Source organism: Denticeps clupeoides, chromosome 4 (assembly GCF_900700375.1).
Source record: "Denticeps clupeoides chromosome 4, fDenClu1.1, whole genome shotgun sequence".
In the NCBI taxonomy this organism is placed as follows: Eukaryota; Metazoa; Chordata; class Actinopteri; order Clupeiformes; family Denticipitidae; genus Denticeps; species Denticeps clupeoides.
In genome coordinates, this window is record NC_041710.1 from 17129293 (window position 1) to 17147881 (window position 18589).

At 44.4% G+C, this 18589-nt stretch overlaps 1 protein-coding gene across 3 annotated transcripts; it reads left to right on the forward strand.

Annotated features, from left to right (window-relative positions):
• Positions 1-3476: 3476 nt before the first annotated feature.
• nyap2b (neuronal tyrosine-phosphorylated phosphoinositide-3-kinase adaptor 2b) lies at positions 3477-18059 on the forward strand. Of its 3 annotated transcripts, XM_028977647.1 has the most exons (8): positions 3477-4067; positions 5558-5763; positions 8863-9146; positions 10854-11984; positions 13732-13872; positions 14113-14919; positions 15842-15936; positions 16075-18059. In XM_028977647.1, exons 2-8 carry the CDS (start codon positions 5588-5590, stop codon positions 16306-16308), a joined length of 2868 nt encoding a protein of 955 aa, XP_028833480.1. In that variant the 5' UTR covers positions 3477-4067; positions 5558-5587; the 3' UTR covers positions 16309-18059. The 3 variants fall into 3 exon arrangements, with proteins under 3 accessions (XP_028833480.1, XP_028833478.1, XP_028833479.1); XM_028977645.1 differs by having other exon boundaries at positions 3479-4067; positions 13732-14919; XM_028977646.1 differs by having other exon boundaries at positions 3479-4067; positions 13732-14919; positions 16078-18059.
• Positions 18060-18589: the final 530 nt, after the last annotated feature.

Genomic DNA, 18589 nt, shown 5'->3' on the forward strand with positions numbered 1-18589 from the left:
GCAGTAATATGTACTTAAAGTAATAAAGAGCAATTTACAGTTTGTTTAAAGTGTCCTCTGTTCTGTCTCTATAGTTGATACAATGTTTATAAATATTTTATTAAACGTTGTTTTTATACTTAACATTTGATTATGCAGTTTAAATTAAGTTTAATATGCAAAAGACTGTAAAAGACTGTAATATGTCGGTTCTGTAAATTTGAAATGTAACAATTGTTCTGGGAAGTAAAAATTAAACACACTTTGACAAACAATTGAAAAAAAATCTCATAACTAATTATAGTAACCAAATAATTACTTGATTGATTATTAAGTTGGAGTAGGTTTTTACATTAAATACAACTGATACAAAGCTAATGTTAAATTTACAATATTTGCAAATAATTGTAAAACCATGCAATTTAAGTTATTACTGTTATAGCACACATCTGATAAAGTCTCATTGGGTATGAGATCCTTGCCCTCTGAGAAACTACTAGAGCTGTCTTTTGCATTCTATTGGCTGGTTTTCTGTATCTATCATAACAGAAAGGTCCTCGGTTCAAAACCGGGCGGGATCACTTTTCTGAATTTACCTTTATGTTACCGTCATATTTCACAACGCTGATAATAGTTGTTGCAGTGCCGTTGCAGTGCCGAGTTTCCAGAAAAACCACTGCTGAATTTTATGTCAGCATATGATGTTCATGACGATGGCAAGGTTAGGGATTACTGTAAAAAATTTCAGACTATTTTTTCTCTGAAGATTTTTCTGTATTTCTGAATGTCAGTGTATGTCATATGTGAGCAACAACGCTACTTCCTTTTCCCTGGAAATAAATAGGTCATCATTTCATGACCAGTATTGCATGAATTTGGCCTGAGGGTTCAAACAGACGGAAGTTAATATAAAACCTACTACTAAAGGGTGAATCCTGTACTAGATACAGGGGTCATCAAGGTTCATCAAGAAGGCCATAATTCCATACGTTTTGGACATAAGAGCAACTACATAGGAAAGCATCTGGGTAGTATGGGTAGTTAGTTCCTCATCACTATGATACCGCTTACTAACCAGCAATGCCTTCCTTTTAAACTCAAAACAGTATAGATAACATTTAACAAACAAACACATATACAAACAGACCAGCAGAAGGCGCAAATGCTCCACTACAATTTGGAGGTACCTTTCCCCATGCAATAACATAATGTTGCATTACAACGTCCTCTTATCCGGGTCAGAGCTGGCCATGCACCAGGGAAGATAGTGGGTGACGAATGGAGCCCAGAGGCTTGCTCATTAGATGAAAGAAAACTCGGACCATAACTTGACTTTGTTAAAAGTGTTTTATAAACTATGTCTAAAGACTATATAGACTATAGCCTACGTGTGTAGTTGTCTAATTGTTTCACCTCAGCAAAGACTGCAGCGATATTTTACAAATGCATATATTTTATTGCCAAAATACCCTTGTATATTTTGCATTTGCATTTGTTTGTAATCAGTTCTAAGGCAAATAATGAAAGGGTAAATTAAGGATGTCATAAATGATAAATGATTGCATCTTAATGATGTCTGATATGAAGACAACATTTTTGTGCAGTAATTTTCAGTTCATAGCCATTTTTATATTCCTCTCAGACGTTTCAAATTGCACTGCAGTTATGAACAACAATGCATAAAAAAGGTTTTGCTCACAGACACCTTTATAAGTAAAATGCTGCATGGGAATGCACTGTTGTTATTCACTCAGAGGACATCAGTGCTGTGCAGAGATCTGGACCTTGCCTGTCCACCGGGGCTTTAGCCCATCAGTTTTGTCCCTCTAAACTGTGGATTTACAAGCTTAGTGGGGGCTAAACCCCAGATTCAATCAGCTGCATTTTTCAAGGATTACAGTCCCCAGACCCCCATTTTCACCTCGTCCTTGTGGTATTCAGCAGTGTGGATGCTTTATGACTGTATTGGCACTGTTATGGGGGAGGGGTGACCATGTGTGACCGTGTGCACATTATTTTAGGACATTATGTGGACCATTTCATTGACTGTTATATGGGGCAACTTTACGAGCATGCATGGCGCTTTGCTGTAGAGCATATTGATCAAAATAAAAGCACATTCTAAAGATGTGATGTTGCCAAAGACCTGCAAAATTGCTGTTACTATCATGAGTTCAGTATATGTGGTGAATCACACAATGCAGTGCTAATGTTACTGTAAATGACTGCATATATGTGCATGTCAGAGGTTCACTGGTCAAAGTGAGAATCCTCATGAGGTTGCTATCCCATATAGATAGTGAGTCAAAAAACTTTTATGATTGCTTGACATCCTGACTTGACTTGCTGTGTTTTCAGCTTCCCATCCACTTAAGAGCTCTCTGGACTTTTATGTGGGAAACATCATCAGCATCAGTTTGTTCTCAATACTATGACCATTTTCCACTTCCACAAGCCCTAATTCCCACAAGCCCCTTAAAATTTTATTGACTCAGTACATTGACCTGTGTCACAGATTCTAATCTATACATTTAAGGTCAACAGCTCTGGCAATAGATCAGGGTGCCTTTTCTGGCTGTCTGCAGAAAGAATGGAGACCCTCCTCGGTTCACTACCCCTTCAAATCACACCAGCCCCTCATTTACACTTCGTACAATGTGTAATTAGCAGTGTAACATATCAGTGTCTTCTCCACTCTGCACTCCACTCCACTCCACTCCACTCCCTTCCGTGGTCCTTTCCCAGAAAAAAAGCTGTGTGGATATGGTGGACGGGGGGGGGGGGGGGGGGGGGTTGGGTTGGGTGGGGGCGTGATCACACTGTAACAGCCATACAGAGAGTGGGAGGGGGGAAAGTGAGGGGAGGAGAGAGAAGGGGTTTTAGAAAAACAACAGATCGCACCACCCCCGTGTCTATTTGTGTCAACAGCGTTAATCCATCTGAACAAGCCCCTGCTCCCTAACATTGTGCTGAGGGCAACCATAAAATACAAATGCCGTCTCTCTCTCTCTCACATAATGAATTGGAAGCACCTCTCCATCTGTTTTCTTTCTTCTAGCAAAATTGCTACTAGGATAATAGTGCTTACTGTAGGTGCCTGCCTGGTCTTATTGTTTTTAATTGCCTGTTTAATGAAAGGTCCTGAAGGTAAACAATAAAAAAATGATCATTTTTCCAAAAGGGGTCAGTGGTATTTTTGGTATGTTTTCATGGGCGTGTTTTTGTCCTCCTCTCTGTGTGTGTTTTGGCACTCTTGTTTACTGGCAGACTGGGAGCGCCCGGCAGGGTGAAGGGCTATGGTTAATGAGGTCACACCCTGGCAGCAGTGCTCCCGAAGTCCCTCCCATCCTTCTTGAGTGACACGCGGTGACTCCCGCCCACCTTGCCCCTTCGGCCACAACCCACTTTACGCTGTCGATCTGTCCATGGTGCTGAAACTGGGAAAGAGCGCGAGCGAGTGAGAGAGTGGTGGGAGAAAACAGAAGGGGTAGAGGAGGGGGAGCTGTGCTGGGAGGTGGGTAGGCGTGTTCTTTGTGTTGTGAAGCCTGGGTTAATCTGCCGTGGCATCCACACACACAGAGGAGCTCTCCACCCTACAGCCCGCGTCACGAGAGAATTATGACCGGCCGAACCCTCGCTGGGGAAACGGATACGCTGCAGCTGACTGAACTGTGGTTTCTGAAGAGTGCTTGACAGAGTTCGAAAGGCTGATGAGACAGAGAGAGCAGCAGTGTGGGAGGATGCCCGGCACCGGCTCCGCTGGACCCTCTGGTCATGTGTAGCAGGCGCAGATGAGGAAGGAAGTCTCACCTTGTTTGGAGGAACTCTGTGCTCTCTACTCGTCCAGGGGAGGGAACAGTCAGCTGAGCTGCCGCTGTTGCCCTGCACACCCCCTCATGAGGAACCCAGGAGCCGCTGCAAGAAGTTCTGCAAGCGTCCCTGTAACTTTACCATGGCCATCGTGCACCTTGTGGAACTAGTGTGGGAGACTCAGGAACCAGGCCAGGCATTCTCCAAGCTCCGAAGGTTTAACTGGATTTGTCTGGGAAACAGTTCCGCCACTGAGTCGACGGGGATGCAGCCCCAATGTGAGTACAGTAATGCACTTATGCGTTGCAGTAATGCACTCCTGTTGTTGACATACAGTAGCAGCGCTTGCAGCGGTGTGCTTACAAGACAATGTTTTACGCTAACATCTGCCTCTGACCTTGAATCAGTTTTGGCCGAGTTGTTTTGCACTCAAACTCCCCATGTTGCCATAAAATTTTAATGCACCTGATTCGGGTTCCAGCAGTTACTATGAGTCACCCCTTTCTTCTGTGCATAAGATGTAGGTCACTATGACTTTAAGCTCCCTCCTGGACCTTTTTGCAACACAGAAAAGCTCGACTTGTGTTGTGGAAAACAGCGAGAAGTCAACAAGTGAGGATTAAAATATAGAGAGAATGAAAGAAATAATATGAGTAAACAGTTTTATACAACCCTGTTATAAAATAAAATAAACAAGCATGACATTGTGAGTTATGTGATTAGTAGGTATTAGTATAACAACCAAAACTCAGTGGACATGATCCCCTGGTGAAAGATCACACATTAGGGCAGTTGACCTCCTGTTCTGTTTCCATTAGTGTTGCACACCTTTTTAGGCTAACATTGCATGAATGCAGTGTTGGTCCAGACTGGTTGTGGCAGAACAGGAACTGCATGGCTCACTCCTGCTCCATGTTCTTCTGAAGTTCCTCTGAAACATGCATACAACAAGCGACTCAGAGGATGCTAGACAATGGCAGGCTTCGTGGGTTGGGAGTGCAATCCCCATCTGGCTGCCCTCCAAACCACCCGAAAGGCCCCCCCCCTCCTCTTAGTGCCCCCGCCCCCTCCTCTTTCTCACTACACCGCTCACACGTAAACAAGCGTGCCAGAGTCTTGGGCTGATCTGAAAATACTGACCTACATAAGAGAGTACTGTCTCCTCCTCCTTTACTGCCTTCTGCAGATGTACACTGCTCTCTGGCACACACCCACACACACTGCAGTGCAGTGTACACACTCACACGAAATATGGATCTCACTCACGCATGTAGTTGCAGAAACACCCAATCGCACAAACACACATGCAATGATAGAAACTATGGCCCCCTTTTTTCTTCCAGTACTTACATTATATGATTTAAATGTTTTGCACTTGTAAATGTGTTCATGTAGACCCACATGATTGATCCTCATATAGCGTTCTTGTCAATAGCAAGCATTGACACATTCACATGCTGTATTCAGCAGAGCTGCTTCTCTGATCCACCTGCTGACATGCAGGGTAAAGTGAGTAAACTGGGCTGTGAACAGTTATGATCTGAGTTAAGCTTTGTTCCTCTTTCTGTGTTAAATATAAATTCAAGGTTGGAGAATGTATGTACCCTGGTGTGTAATAGTCTTGCTGTATGAGGAATGATGTAATTTCTGTTCACTGTCATGATGCAACTATTACCATGATTGTCCATGAGAAGCAGAAAATTGTCTGACAAACACACATACAGAATCAGAATCAGGTTCTGATTATCACTATTGCTCTGTTTGCTAGAATGTCCAATGGGATCGCCAATAAAGAAGGATGAGCACTAAGGAGGAAGAGACTCTAAGGTTTTTCCAGTATGTTGAGCACAGTGGACTTCGAGCCTACAATGGATTGATCTCTCAGAAGCACAATCACGTAAGGAATGAGAAAAAGCGTGCTCACTTTCAGGAGAAAAACGACAAAAAGAGAAAGCAGGAAGAAGTCACTAAAAGGTATAGTATCTGAACATTTCAAAACCCAAGCACTCACTTTGTAATTGTCACATAAATTAGTATAATCTATATTAAGAAATAGTAGAGTTTTTTGGACTCATTCTTCTACTCTTTGATGGCTGGTCATTCCTATGATCAAGGCACACTGGCATTTCTTGGCCTGCTGGAGGAGCCCGGTTCTGTGCCTTTCTGAGAGTTCTGAATGTTCTCATTTCTGATATATGCAGTGTGGACTTCTTGCTTGGAAAAAATTCTTCATATGACATGTGACAAGATGCCACAGTGATCTCCTAATCTACTCAGCAGCGTTGTGTAGGTGCAAGCCAACCTTGACATTTAGAACAGAGGTTTATTATTGGGAGTTTGGGCATATTTGAGGGGACTGACAGGAGCAGTCTCATTCCTGAAGTATAATGAGCATTGCTGGTTGGGCGTGTTTGGGCAGCCGTTGTCCAGGGACCTGCTCTCAGATCAATTAGCACATTGAACTGCCGATGACTGAGGCTGATTGCTGTTGTCTAGTTAGCAGCTCTCTGGCCGGCAATTTTAGCTTTAATGCATGTTACTATGCCATGGCTTGCCTTGGGCTGTATGCCCAAGAGGAGGCATTTTGCTCTTTTGTCTCAGGTTTTGTCTGTTGTAACATGGAATAGCTGCTTTTGTGCATGTTTTCCCCAGCCTCTTGTCATAAGTAAAATTGTAGTAGAAAGTGACTTTGTCAGCCAAAGCAGTAATTACAACAAACGATGTGGCGGAGAGTGAACGTCAGAGCCTGATGAAATCCTGGTGAGAAGTTTCCATCCTGCTCTGACAACACTGCTGTTGCAATGAGGTGCTTTTTTTCATGGCGATGAGCTCATGCATGGTCTGCGGGCGGCTGTTACACTGAGAGCAGAGAAATCTGCTCTCCTGAAATCACTGGCACCCTTAATCTCAGATGTTGCCAGTGTTCTGAATTAATAAATGGTGGCTATACGGGGAAAGTTTAAAAAAATTAAATTTTTTATGAGGCCTACAAGTAGGTCGATGAGATGACCCAATTTTTTTAACCGATGCAGCGAGAGAGACAAGGAGGGATGACAGAGGGAGAGAGAGAGTAAAATTGTTAGGAAGAGATTAATTGTGAAGACTGGCTAGCTGGAGATGTGTTCTGCCTGGTGACAGCTGGAGCAGCAACAAGCCAATGGGAAGGCCCCGTTCCTGTGAGTGAGGAGGGTTTTCCTGCATGCTGCCACCCTACTGGAGCTTCTGTTGTGTCTCCAGGAGTGTGTTCACACACCTCTTCTGACACGTGCATATTAGCATATATAAACATGACTGCTTTGTGCCTGCAAAATACAGAATAAATATCCCATTCTGATCTTTCTCTCTCTGTCTGTGTTTAAGGATTTATGGAAAAAAACACCTGAGCCAGCATTAGGAAGACACTCTTGAATATTAATTAATGCCATTCTGGAGGCTTTGCAGTGACCTACAAAATGATTTTTGTGCATTAGAGTCTAACAGAGCAGACAGGAGCAGACATCTTATGAATAAAACACTCCTGCCCGGTCTGTTACACACACCTGTGCCAAACAGCCACATGAGGCCACACTCCTTATACGATGATGCAATTTAAGTCTTTTCCAAGGTACCGTACAACAACTAATAAAAAATATGGCTGAAAATATAATTAAAATTAGGACATGATTTGTGGGGTCTTTGGTCCTCTCTGTCTAACTTTTGACGGTGCAACGGATGAGCAGGCGCATGCGGTGCAGGCAGCTGCTGTGACATCCTGCTCCTCCTAATGAGAGCTTAATGCTTTATCCATCACGTGAGTGTGTGTGTGTGTGCGTGTGTGTGTGTGGTTGTGCGCGTGTTGCTCTCGTTGCCTTCTTGCAGCAGCAGATTTTGTGCCTGGTTTCCGTGGGTACCCTGTTGCTAGGCAAAGTTAAGCCTCTGACCAATGAACCCTCCGCTCCAGACTCCTGCTGCCTAGCAGCTGCGTGTGGGAGTCACACACGCAACACACACACACACAAAAACCACAGCTTACCTGAAAGCCTAACAAACTGAAGATACTCTCTCCTGCACGCCAAGACCTCCCCATGCACTCACAGATGGGTGTTGTTTTGGCTTAATTGCACAGCAGATACCTGGTTCTCAATCCTGAAAAAATTAACCACAGCACGCTGGGTGAGAGAGAGACAGGCAGGACTGGCCCGCAGAATCCTTTGAGGTTGCACATCAAACAGACTTGACTGGGGAAGGTTGAGGATGAGTACAGTTCTGTACCATATTTCACTGCACAACAAACACACTTCACTCCCCATGACAAGGTGGGGTTATCCTTCAGGAGAACTGAGCTGTTTGTCCAGTTTATCTGCATTTACCTTTTCCACACATGGTAATTTGATCTCACCTGTCCAGGCCTGTAGTATCTGTGCTGTCAAATTCAATCCACAAGTGGTAATCTGTGTCTCCCAGTGACCAAGCATCTCAGCAAAGGCCAAAGTGCTCCATTCTGAAACGTTCAATTACGCCCAGTCATTCGTTTAAAGAAATCAATTCATTGTGGGCTGAGGCTCTTTCATTGTGTCACACGGTTTCCCGTTGGTCTGCCAACAGAGAGCATGCTCTGGGTTAAACAGAAATCAATGCTGCTAACAGACACATTCTCCTGCATGAGTAGCTCCCATGTGTCTCTTATTGTTTGGGTGGAAGTGCTAATCTGCACACACAAACACATAATTGTTCACACTTCTATGCACAAGCAATCTCACGGAAAAAACAGTATTTAACAAAATAGCTCTGAGTGAATGCATTATGTATAACACACATTTACTTACGCAGTGGTACCAGAGTAACAAGTATCTATTGCATTATTCACATTTCAGGCACATTTCACATTTGTGTCAGACTGGTTAACACAAATGCCTTGCTGGGAGACCTTGGGTCTGTGTTGTGACCTCTTCCCTCTCTACCTGGGTTTCACCCAGGTTCTCATATTTCCTAAAGGTTACATGTTTGAACTGTATAGTGTTCAGCCATCCCAGGACTCTAACCTGGATAAGTGGGTTAAGAAAAATATGTTTCTGTATCCATCTTTTTTCTCAGGACGGAAGACGACATTGTAACTGAAGGAAAGCACTTGCGTATGGTCTCCATGACGATGCCAGCCCCCCCAGAGCGTGTAGCACCCTCTTGTGGACCGGGCTTTGCCGTGCGCTCCCAGTCACTGCACTCTGTTGGGGGTGGTGAGGAGGACGGTAGCCCAACCTCGCGCAGGCAGCCCCCTCCCAAACCTAGAAGAGATCCCAATACAAAGCTCAGCATCTCTTCCGAGACGGTGGACCTCGCCTCAATAACCTGCAGGAATGGGAATCTGGAGAGGTGTGATGGTAGGTGTGCCCTTTCAGTAGCTACACCTATCTAGTGTGGCCTGCAAATGCTAGAGTGTAGAAATGCTTCATACCAGCAATGTTTTATGTTGCATCTAAACTCACATGATCACACAAGAGGCATGCAACCACAAGTCATGAATGAGGACGTGGCTTGCCATTGGCACAATTAGGTTTTGGATGCATCATTCAATGCCAACAGTGGGTGGGGGTGAAACACAAGTGTTGAGGGTGCATCACGGCATGGATGGGTTAGGTCACTGAGTTCTTTTGCTTCTACGCACGCATGCTCAGATCCCAGTGAAACATGTCCCGCTTATTTGGCCCACATTCTCGCTCAGGCTTTACCAGCTTCTGCATACCACGGTACCTTAAAAGGGGTCATCGGCCTGATTAGATTTATTCTGCTGGGCTTTGGGCAAGGTCAAGATTCAAGTGCTAGAGATGCTTCTGACATCATTGTGTTCACAGCGCAGTATATTATCCAACATTTTATTGTTTCTTGGAAAAATACATGCTGGAAAATGAGGCTCAAAACATCTCCATGAATTAAATTCTTGACTTTAACAGGAAGAGGCAGAAATATAATGGCTGTTTCTGTTCTCGGCTTGTATGGTTTAACATATGCATCTTTATAATGCTCTGGGACTTGCCTTCACTCAGATTTGAAGGGATCACAGTTTGCACACAGATCTTCCTAGGCACCACGGCAACCATCCCACAGAAACAGAGAACCCCCACTGCTCGACCAATCAAAGCATCTGGCAGCACATGCAGCCAATAATCTTTCAGACAGGAGCACTTTAGACAGGTCCCCGGGCCAATGAAGTGTAATCTGTCAAGTGACGCAACAGGACGGCAACCAATAGGCTGTGTGGAGTGGGGGGTGCCCTCATTGAGCAGAGTATTGCATGTGATGTAGAGAGAGAGAGAGAGAGATGGGATTGGGGGGGGGGGGGACCAGTCAGTGCAGAATTCATTCAGGAGGAGCGGCTGACCTAGATTCAGTTCCCCAGGAGGAGAGGGTAAACACATCCGCTGGAGGGGCGGGGGGAAGGGTCCACGCACTCAAGTGCTGAAACGGATCTCAAGACCCACTCCTCTGGCCCACTAACTTTATTAACACATGCACGCATACACAGAAAATTACTTTTACCAGTGTGCAGTGCCTTTACATAAGGCATTCGTCATTACACAAAATACACACATCATTTTAATGATCTGCTATTTCCACTGTGAAATATTTGCTGCAACAAGAATAATGCTGCAATTATTTTATAATAAAATTGTGTACATGAACCTGGGTGCCTGTGATGGTGCTTGGTCCTGTTGAGGGAGGAGTATTGTACATCTGGACCATCTGCTCTGTGAATAATTAAAGGTGTAAACTCTCCAGTGTACAGCAGACATGGTCAGACTGTTCTCCTGTGATTATTCCGGAGCTAAGCATTTCTTATTTCCCCTCGGTACACTCCCGTTTCTCAGATGTACTTACCCACCTCGTGTCCGAACACTTGCTTTCATGGCCCATTCCTCCCCAAAGCTGTTTAGCTCTGTGGTGCTTTGATGATTTGCTTTAGATGTTGCTTTAGATGCTGTGACAGGCCTTTACTAATTAAGAATAAGTGTTTGTAGCCTGAGAGCGCATGCAGATACTGAGGCTAATGCTAATTCATGCACCTGACCGGTGCTTCTCCTCCCATTCAGCATCACAGGGCTGCAGTGAGGACTGCAGAAGAGTTCCCCCTCCCAAGCCCAAGAGGAACCCCAACACCCAGCTGAGCACTTCGTTTGATGAATCCTACATCAGGACACATGGCTCCAAGGGTTCTCCACCAGGCTCGCAAGACTCACTGGACAGCTCCCCGCCACAGCCAGGAGCAGAGTTCTGCCGTGCCCAGTCTCAGAGCCCTTGTGGGCAAGATATAAACTCTGAGGAGCCTGTCTATATAGAAATGTCAGGTAATGTTGCCCGGGAGCAGATGCGGAGCGAAGATGAAGAGCCTGGCGAGGCCGTGTATGAGGAGATGAAGTACCCAGCCGGGGAGGAGATGGACTCTCGTTGCTGGGAGCTATCAGGCTATCGTTCCCAGTGCCCGACACCATGCCCTTCCCTGGACCCTGAACCCTTGAGCCGCTGTACCACACCACGAGGCACGCCCCTCTGTGATATTCCCGCACCCTTCCCAAACCTCCTCACCCATCGGCCACCGTTGCTGGTCTTCCCCCCAACCCCAGCGCAGTGTTCACCAAATTCTGATGAGTCCCCCCTCACCCCCATGGATGTGACTAAGCTGCCCATGCTTGAGAATGGCTCCTACAGCAAATCCCCCACTTCCTCTTCATCTATGGAGGCACCTGGTTCCTCTTCCTCCTCTTCTTCCTCTCACATGCGGCGGGCTGAGAGGGAGTTGACAGCCACACCCACAATCACGGTATCAGGCCGCTCTTCTGCGCCACCCCTCCCATGCACCCTGTACAAGACGTCAAACCACGCCTCTGGTCATGGGTACCAGCGCAGCCACTCTGCTTGTCCATCACCTGTCAGCATGGGCCGTTGCCTCACTCCCCTCAGTCTGATGAGGGCTCCACCCTTTGATGGGCCCTTCACTGGAACCGGGTTGCCGCGGAGTGCCTCAGCTACACCCCATGGGAAGGGCTCTCCTCCTCATGACAATACAGTTGGGGGCAGGCTTCATGGCTCCATGCAGAATGTGTCCATGGGCCGTTCAAGGACCCCGACCAGCCCTTTGGATGAGCTCACCAACCTCTTTACCACTGGCAGGAACATGCTGAAGAAGAACTCCAGTGGCAGGAAGTCCAAAGAGCCAGGAGAAAGTGAGTACCCCTTTAATTGAATATGCACAAATTGTTTGCTTGCTCAGTGAAAACTGCATACTTGATTCAAATCCAGAGCATTAGTGAATTAATTACAGTAAGCAGCGATGATACTGCACACATGACTGGAGCAATGGATCTTTTCTGGTTGCATTGTGAGCCTGCTTTAATCTGACCTCTGAAAACAGACTGATGCAGATCATATAATTTAATCCAGAGAGATTTGAAACTAAAGCAGCCTGTATGACTGCCAGTCTGACTGCAACATTAAGCTATTGCAGCGTATTACTTCTGAATATGTAAACATCATGCTTAAACACAGGAGCTTGTGCCAGGAGACTGCAGAAACATGTTTACATGACTTCAAAACTGAGGTGTTTTAATATTAAACCACAATTTACACTGTTTAACAGTACAGGGTGGTAGTAGCCTAGTGGGTAACACACTCGCCTATGAACCAGAAGACCCAGGTTCAAATCCCACTTACTACCATTGTGTCCCTGAGCAAGACACTTAACCCTAAATTGCTCCAGTCGGACTGTCTACTGATTGTAGATACTGAAGTCGCTCTGGATAAAGGGCGCCTGATAAATGTAATGTATAAATGTAATGTACTATCCTACATTTAGAAGCTAACCAGCTATTTAATGACTGGGGATGAAAAGCAAAGCCATTTAAAATGTTTATGCTTTCTGGTATATGCGCCAACCATCTAATTTCATATTCAGCATGGTCCCTGTCAATAATACTTTAGTAGAGTGGTATGCACAAACAGGAACTTCAATTTGACTCCAAGCAAAAACTGCGTCATGGCAACAGCAGAGAGAAATTCCTTGCAGGCACTTGCTTTTGACGGCAGCAGACCAATCACAGCACAGGTCATGACAGCCTTGTGAAAGCATGGAATATGAATTAAACAGGAAGAGCATGAGATCACAGGAAGAGCAGATTTGTCTCTTCTTTCTTTGTTTCTTTCTTTTTTTCTCTTTCTTTCTTTTGCCTCCAGGCTTTTGGTTTCACTGTTTTTGAAAGCTTTGAATTTTGATTCAAATTTTCTTTTGCCCGCTTGTCATGTGGTTTTTGTTTTGCCGTCCTTCATGTTCTTTGCACTTGCCAAGTGATTTGCACTGTTACCATGGGAGATGTTGATTGAGAGCATTTTCATTTGGTTCACTGGCAGGTTGCACCTGATGTGCACCTGATTCCAGTCCCCCAGGGCTACGTGATTGGCTCTGGGCTGTAGGACTCTTTTTTGCAGTGCAGAGCAAGAGCTTCATCTGTTATTGCTGGAGGCAGACAGCCGTATGACCCACTTATTATCTGACCAATCAATGATGCTCTAAGTGGAGTGGACTAAGGCTCTGTATTATTGACACTGACAACACGGGACAAAATTAATTACTTTCAGTGGTGTGTGGTTAACAGACAGAAACTATTAAATGCATGTCAGTTAATGAACTCCCTGCTTAGTCTTCTCTGGGAATTTCACAATTTATCATTTTTTTCATAAATTTTTATTACCACATTCTGCTGGCAATCTTTCACAGAAAAGGGAAGAAAAAATAATATAGAAAAAGAATAAAATAAAGTATGACCTATCAATAATGTATTCTTAAGAGAATTCCTACTGAACAAGCTTTAAAAAATATTTTCGCAGTGTCCAGGAGACACTCAGTGGCAGGGCAGAGTTACTACAGCAGATCAATAGAACGTGAAAAATAAGTAAATGTGTCTTTTTATTTTTAAGGTGAATCCAAAGGAAGGTGCCACACCTCAGAGTCTAAAAGGGAGGGCAAAGAGCGGGGACACCACAGTAAGGAGTCCAAGCGAGAGGCCAAGGAACGGAGCCACAGCTCTAAAGAACAGAGACGTGACAGCAAAGACCGAGGCTGCAGCAATCCAGAACCCATCCCTCGACGAGACAGCAAAGACCGAGGCTCCAGCAACCCAGAACCCATCCCTCGAAGAGACAGCAAAGACCGAGGCTCCAGCAACCCAGAACCCATCCCTCGACGAGACAGCAAAGATCGAGTCTGCAGCAATCCAGAACCCATCCCTCGACGAGACAGCAAAGATCGAGTCTGCAGCAATCCAGAACCTCTCCCTCGACGAGACAGCAAAGATCGAGTCTGCAGCAATCCAGAACCCATCCCTCGACGAGACAGCAAAGACCGAGGCTCCAGCAATCCAGAACCCATCCCTCGACGAGACAGCAAAGACCGAGGCTCCAGCAATCCAGAACCTCTCGCTCGACGTGACAGCAAAGATCGAGTCTGCAGCAACCCTGAACCTCTCCCTCGACGTGACAGCAAAGATCGAGTCTGCAGCAACCCTGAACCTCTCCCTCGACGTGACAGCAAAGACAGGCCAGCCAGCAACGTGGAGCCCTTACCACGCCGTGACAGCAAAGACAGAGGGACTAACATCAATGAACTCCGGCCACGACGCGACAGTAAAGACAGAGGCTGTAATGGGGCAGATGTATTGACAAGACAGGACAGTAAAGAAATGGTCAGGAATGGAACTGATCCCAGGCGTGATGGCAAAGAAAGAGGCTCTTTGGAAGTCCTGTCCAGACACAGTAACAAGGACCCAACCAAAAATGGTCTAGAAAAGCTGCGTGACAGCAAAGATGGAGGCTGGGGTGACTTTGATTCTAGACGTGACTGTAAAGACAGGAGTGTTCTGAGCACAGACTGTCGAAGGGGAAGCAAAGACAGGAACAGCAACACCACAGATTTATTTCCTCGGCGTGATTTTAAAGAGAGAAGTGGGCATGGCACAGACGCCTTGACTAGACTTGAAGGTAAAGACAGGGACAACCACAGCATTGAAGGCTCCAAGGCAAATGAATGGGATGCAATACCTGTGCAACCATCTGTAGCAACACCCAGTCATATTGGACGGTCCTCTGCCAGCCCAACTACAAACTCTGGTGAGGTCAACGTAAATACCTACATTTTGTTTTACATATGACACCTGCATTTTTTTCAAAACTCTTGTTACAAACTTTCATGTATAGATTTAAGCAGCTCTATATGAATGAAAAGATAGAGAGGATCCCCAAATAATCTGTAGTTTATATGTGGTTACGTATACTTGTGGAAGATTTATGAAAATGTATCTATACAATAAAAAAATCTTTGAATTTGAAAGCAAATTGTTGGATGCAATAAGTACTTGTTAGGGGGGATCATTTATATTTGAAAACATTTCCAGTCATTTCTGAATGTCAATGACTGATCAGATGACCAGTTTTAATGGCCAAGGTGCCTCTGTGGGGGCAGTGGCGGCCTAGCGGTTAAGGAAGCGGCCTCGTAATCAGAAGGTTGCCGGTTCGAATCCCGATCCGCCAAGGTACCACTGAGGTGCCACTGAGCAAAGCACCGTCCCCACACACTGCCCCCCGGGCGCTGGTCATGGCTGCCCACTGCTCACTCAGGGTGATGGGTTAAATGCAGTGGACAAATTTCACTGTGTGCACCGTGTGCTGTGCTGCTGTGTATCACATGTGACAATCACTTCACTTCACTGAGCACCGTCCCCACACACTGATCTATTGGGTCATTTCATGGCTGCACACTGCTCACCAAGAGTTATGGGTTAAATGCAGAAGACACATTTTGTTGTGTGCTGTGCTGTGTTTCACTTCACTTTTTTCACAATATGACAAGACCAGAATTCATGTTTTTTATGACAAGACCAGAATTCATGTTTTTTTTCATAATTTTCTCTCAAGATAATGTTTCTTGTACATGACAAGTATTGGTTTAGCATATTAAAGCATATACATGAAAGCATATTTATATGTAATTAGTATATAATACACGTAATTCATGATTTTTCTCCCCAAATAGATATGAAGACAGTTCCTAGATCCCCCTCTATGCCTGTGCCACCTTCACCCAATGGCACACCCCAGAAACAACATCAAGAACCCCTGCAGAGCCAGGTAACAAGGCCAATTTTCTCACTCCTGGGCATAATGTTTTTACTTTTTACAATGCACATTATTGTGCAGTATGATGTTTTGTGCACAGTACATTGTCAAGATGAAATCACGTTCCTTATTTTCCTCTGCTCATCTTAGCAGATGCTTCCCATGCCCTGGGTGTGTGGAGACAGCACAATGATGGAGATGATTGAACGTAAGCAGCGCCTCTGTCGGGAGATAAGATCTCGACAACGACCAGCCAACCGGAGCCCATGTAAGCAAGAGAGCCTCCCTATTGTGCCCACCTGGAAGAAGAGCAATGGGGCTAAGACATATGGCCCTCCCCCCTACCCCAGTCAAACCACTATATTCTGGGACACTGCTATCTGACATGCTTTCTCCAGAGCTCGTCATCGCACCAATTCCCACCAGGACAGGGTTGGGCTAGCATGCCAGCAGGTGGTTAATAGAGCAATATATCTTAAGGGTTAGGCTTTCATATGATTTATTGTTTATATCAGATATTTTTATATTCATTGCAATTCCTTGTAAATTACTTAGCATAATAGATATTTTCTAAGCAAAACACTATATGTCAACAAAGATTATGTAGATTTAGAGCAACGCAATGTTTGTTTTATACTCATTTTTTTACACCGTCTGGGTTCTTGCAACATAAATAAATTTTCAACAAGCCTTTCTAATTCAGAGTTTCCAACGTGAAATAAGAACAACCGAATGGAGTCTGTTTTCCCATGGGAAGTCTGTGGTAACTGAAATAGGCCTAGCTCTCTTTTTGCTGCCTTTAAGCATGTACACTAGCGCACTATATATTAGAATGTGCAATCCTAACTTCTGTAGCAGACCTACAACTGCAATGGTTCCATTTTCTAATTTAAAGTGTGATTTGAAATGGATTGTTGGTTTGCTCGCAGGCAGTGTTTTGATAGGACCTACTGAAGCAGTGTGCACAAATGGTTACAGGAGAAGGCACAGTGTTTAAGAGAAGGGAAGCTAAAAAGCATTCATTTGTGTCACTTCCAAAATTAGTGGTGTGCTGGACCTGTCATGGGCTATATGTGTGTAATTGGCAGGTTGAAACATGAGAGTATGTGCACTGCTCTGGGACTCGAACTGTACGCTTTAGGGAGCCTGCACTTTTCCTCCCTCCCAGTGAGGACGTCGAAAACCGAGCATTACTCCTCCCTCCCAGGTCCTCGCAGAACAATCAATGCTTGAGCTTTTACACTTTAATAATACTATACTGACTTATGCACTTGCTTGTGAATTTATAACGATAGGCAAATAATGGTATCTGTATTTTGGTACATGTCTGAATACAGCTGTGCTGTGTATTTATAAATGAGTAAGTGGAGGGATATTTTCCTGTGATTTCTGACAATCCATGATCACTGACTGGCTAAACTTGCACCAGTAACTAGTTGGCAAGACCACGTGTTTGTAGTGAAAAAATGCCCAGTCATTTTCTGAGGCCATTGTGCTTGCCCCCCTCCCTCTACCTCAGCCTCTCAGATCATTTGAAGTGGTTTTCATTTGCACAATGAATGCAACATCTGCATTGCCAAAGTATTTTGGATATTGCATTTTAACCCCAACCCTCCGCTGACCCCCTTTTCTGCACCTCAATCTGACAACCATGATTAGGAAACAGCTTGACATTTGTAGAGAATGAGTTGCCTTGGAGACCGTTGCTCACTGTGACTGGAACCTAGGGTCACTCCTGAGACAAGGGTCACAAACAAACCACAATGGTGCCATATTTCTGGGCACTGGTAACACAGGCAGTTAGGGAAACAGAGGTAATGTTAAAATTGAAAGACCGCTCTAATCAAAAGAGACAGTGTATAGTTTAAATATTATGTATGGTAATGTAATCATGGGGGGGTTTAAGGTGTTATTTAACTATCTGTGTGAGTGTAAGCATGTGTGTGTGTGCGTGTGTGTGTGCGCGCTACACAGTATGCAGGTCAGTTCTGAAATGATTGTTTGACATTCACTTTTCTGTGCCACTTTATTGAGGCAAAGGATTTGAAATGTAATAATGTACAATAATTTTTGTATGTAAAAATGTGCACTGTGAAAGGTAGAAAGACTACATCCTCTGTCTCACTGCACTGCTTGTTCGCTATTCTGTAACAAAAGTATGCTGATTGTCACATCTGTCTTTTGAAGAGAGAAATAAATATGAACTGAAATATGTTGTGCTGATTTTGCAATATTATTCTGTAATTCTATAGTGACCTGGAGCTTCTGAATAGCTTTTAACATGCATTGAACCACACCAGCATTCAATAAAAATTATTCCAATTTCTACACAACGAACACAGCACTGCATGATGCTACTACTCGTGCAGCAATTGCAGACTCAGAACACAAGGCCAGATTAATTACAATTACAGTTCTAGCAAAATTGCTAAAAATGATTTATTCTATAGCAACAATTGCAAAAATTTGAATATATTATTAACTATTTAACAATAACAATACAAATCTTGATTTTTTTTTTGTTTTGCAAATACGGAAATTCAGAGGCAGTACCAAACAAGCAAAACGGACAGATGTGATGGAGCGTATAGAAGACCAGACAAGAAACCAACCATTATATGCAATCTGAATAACTGGGCAGCTGATTATATTTATATTCACAAAA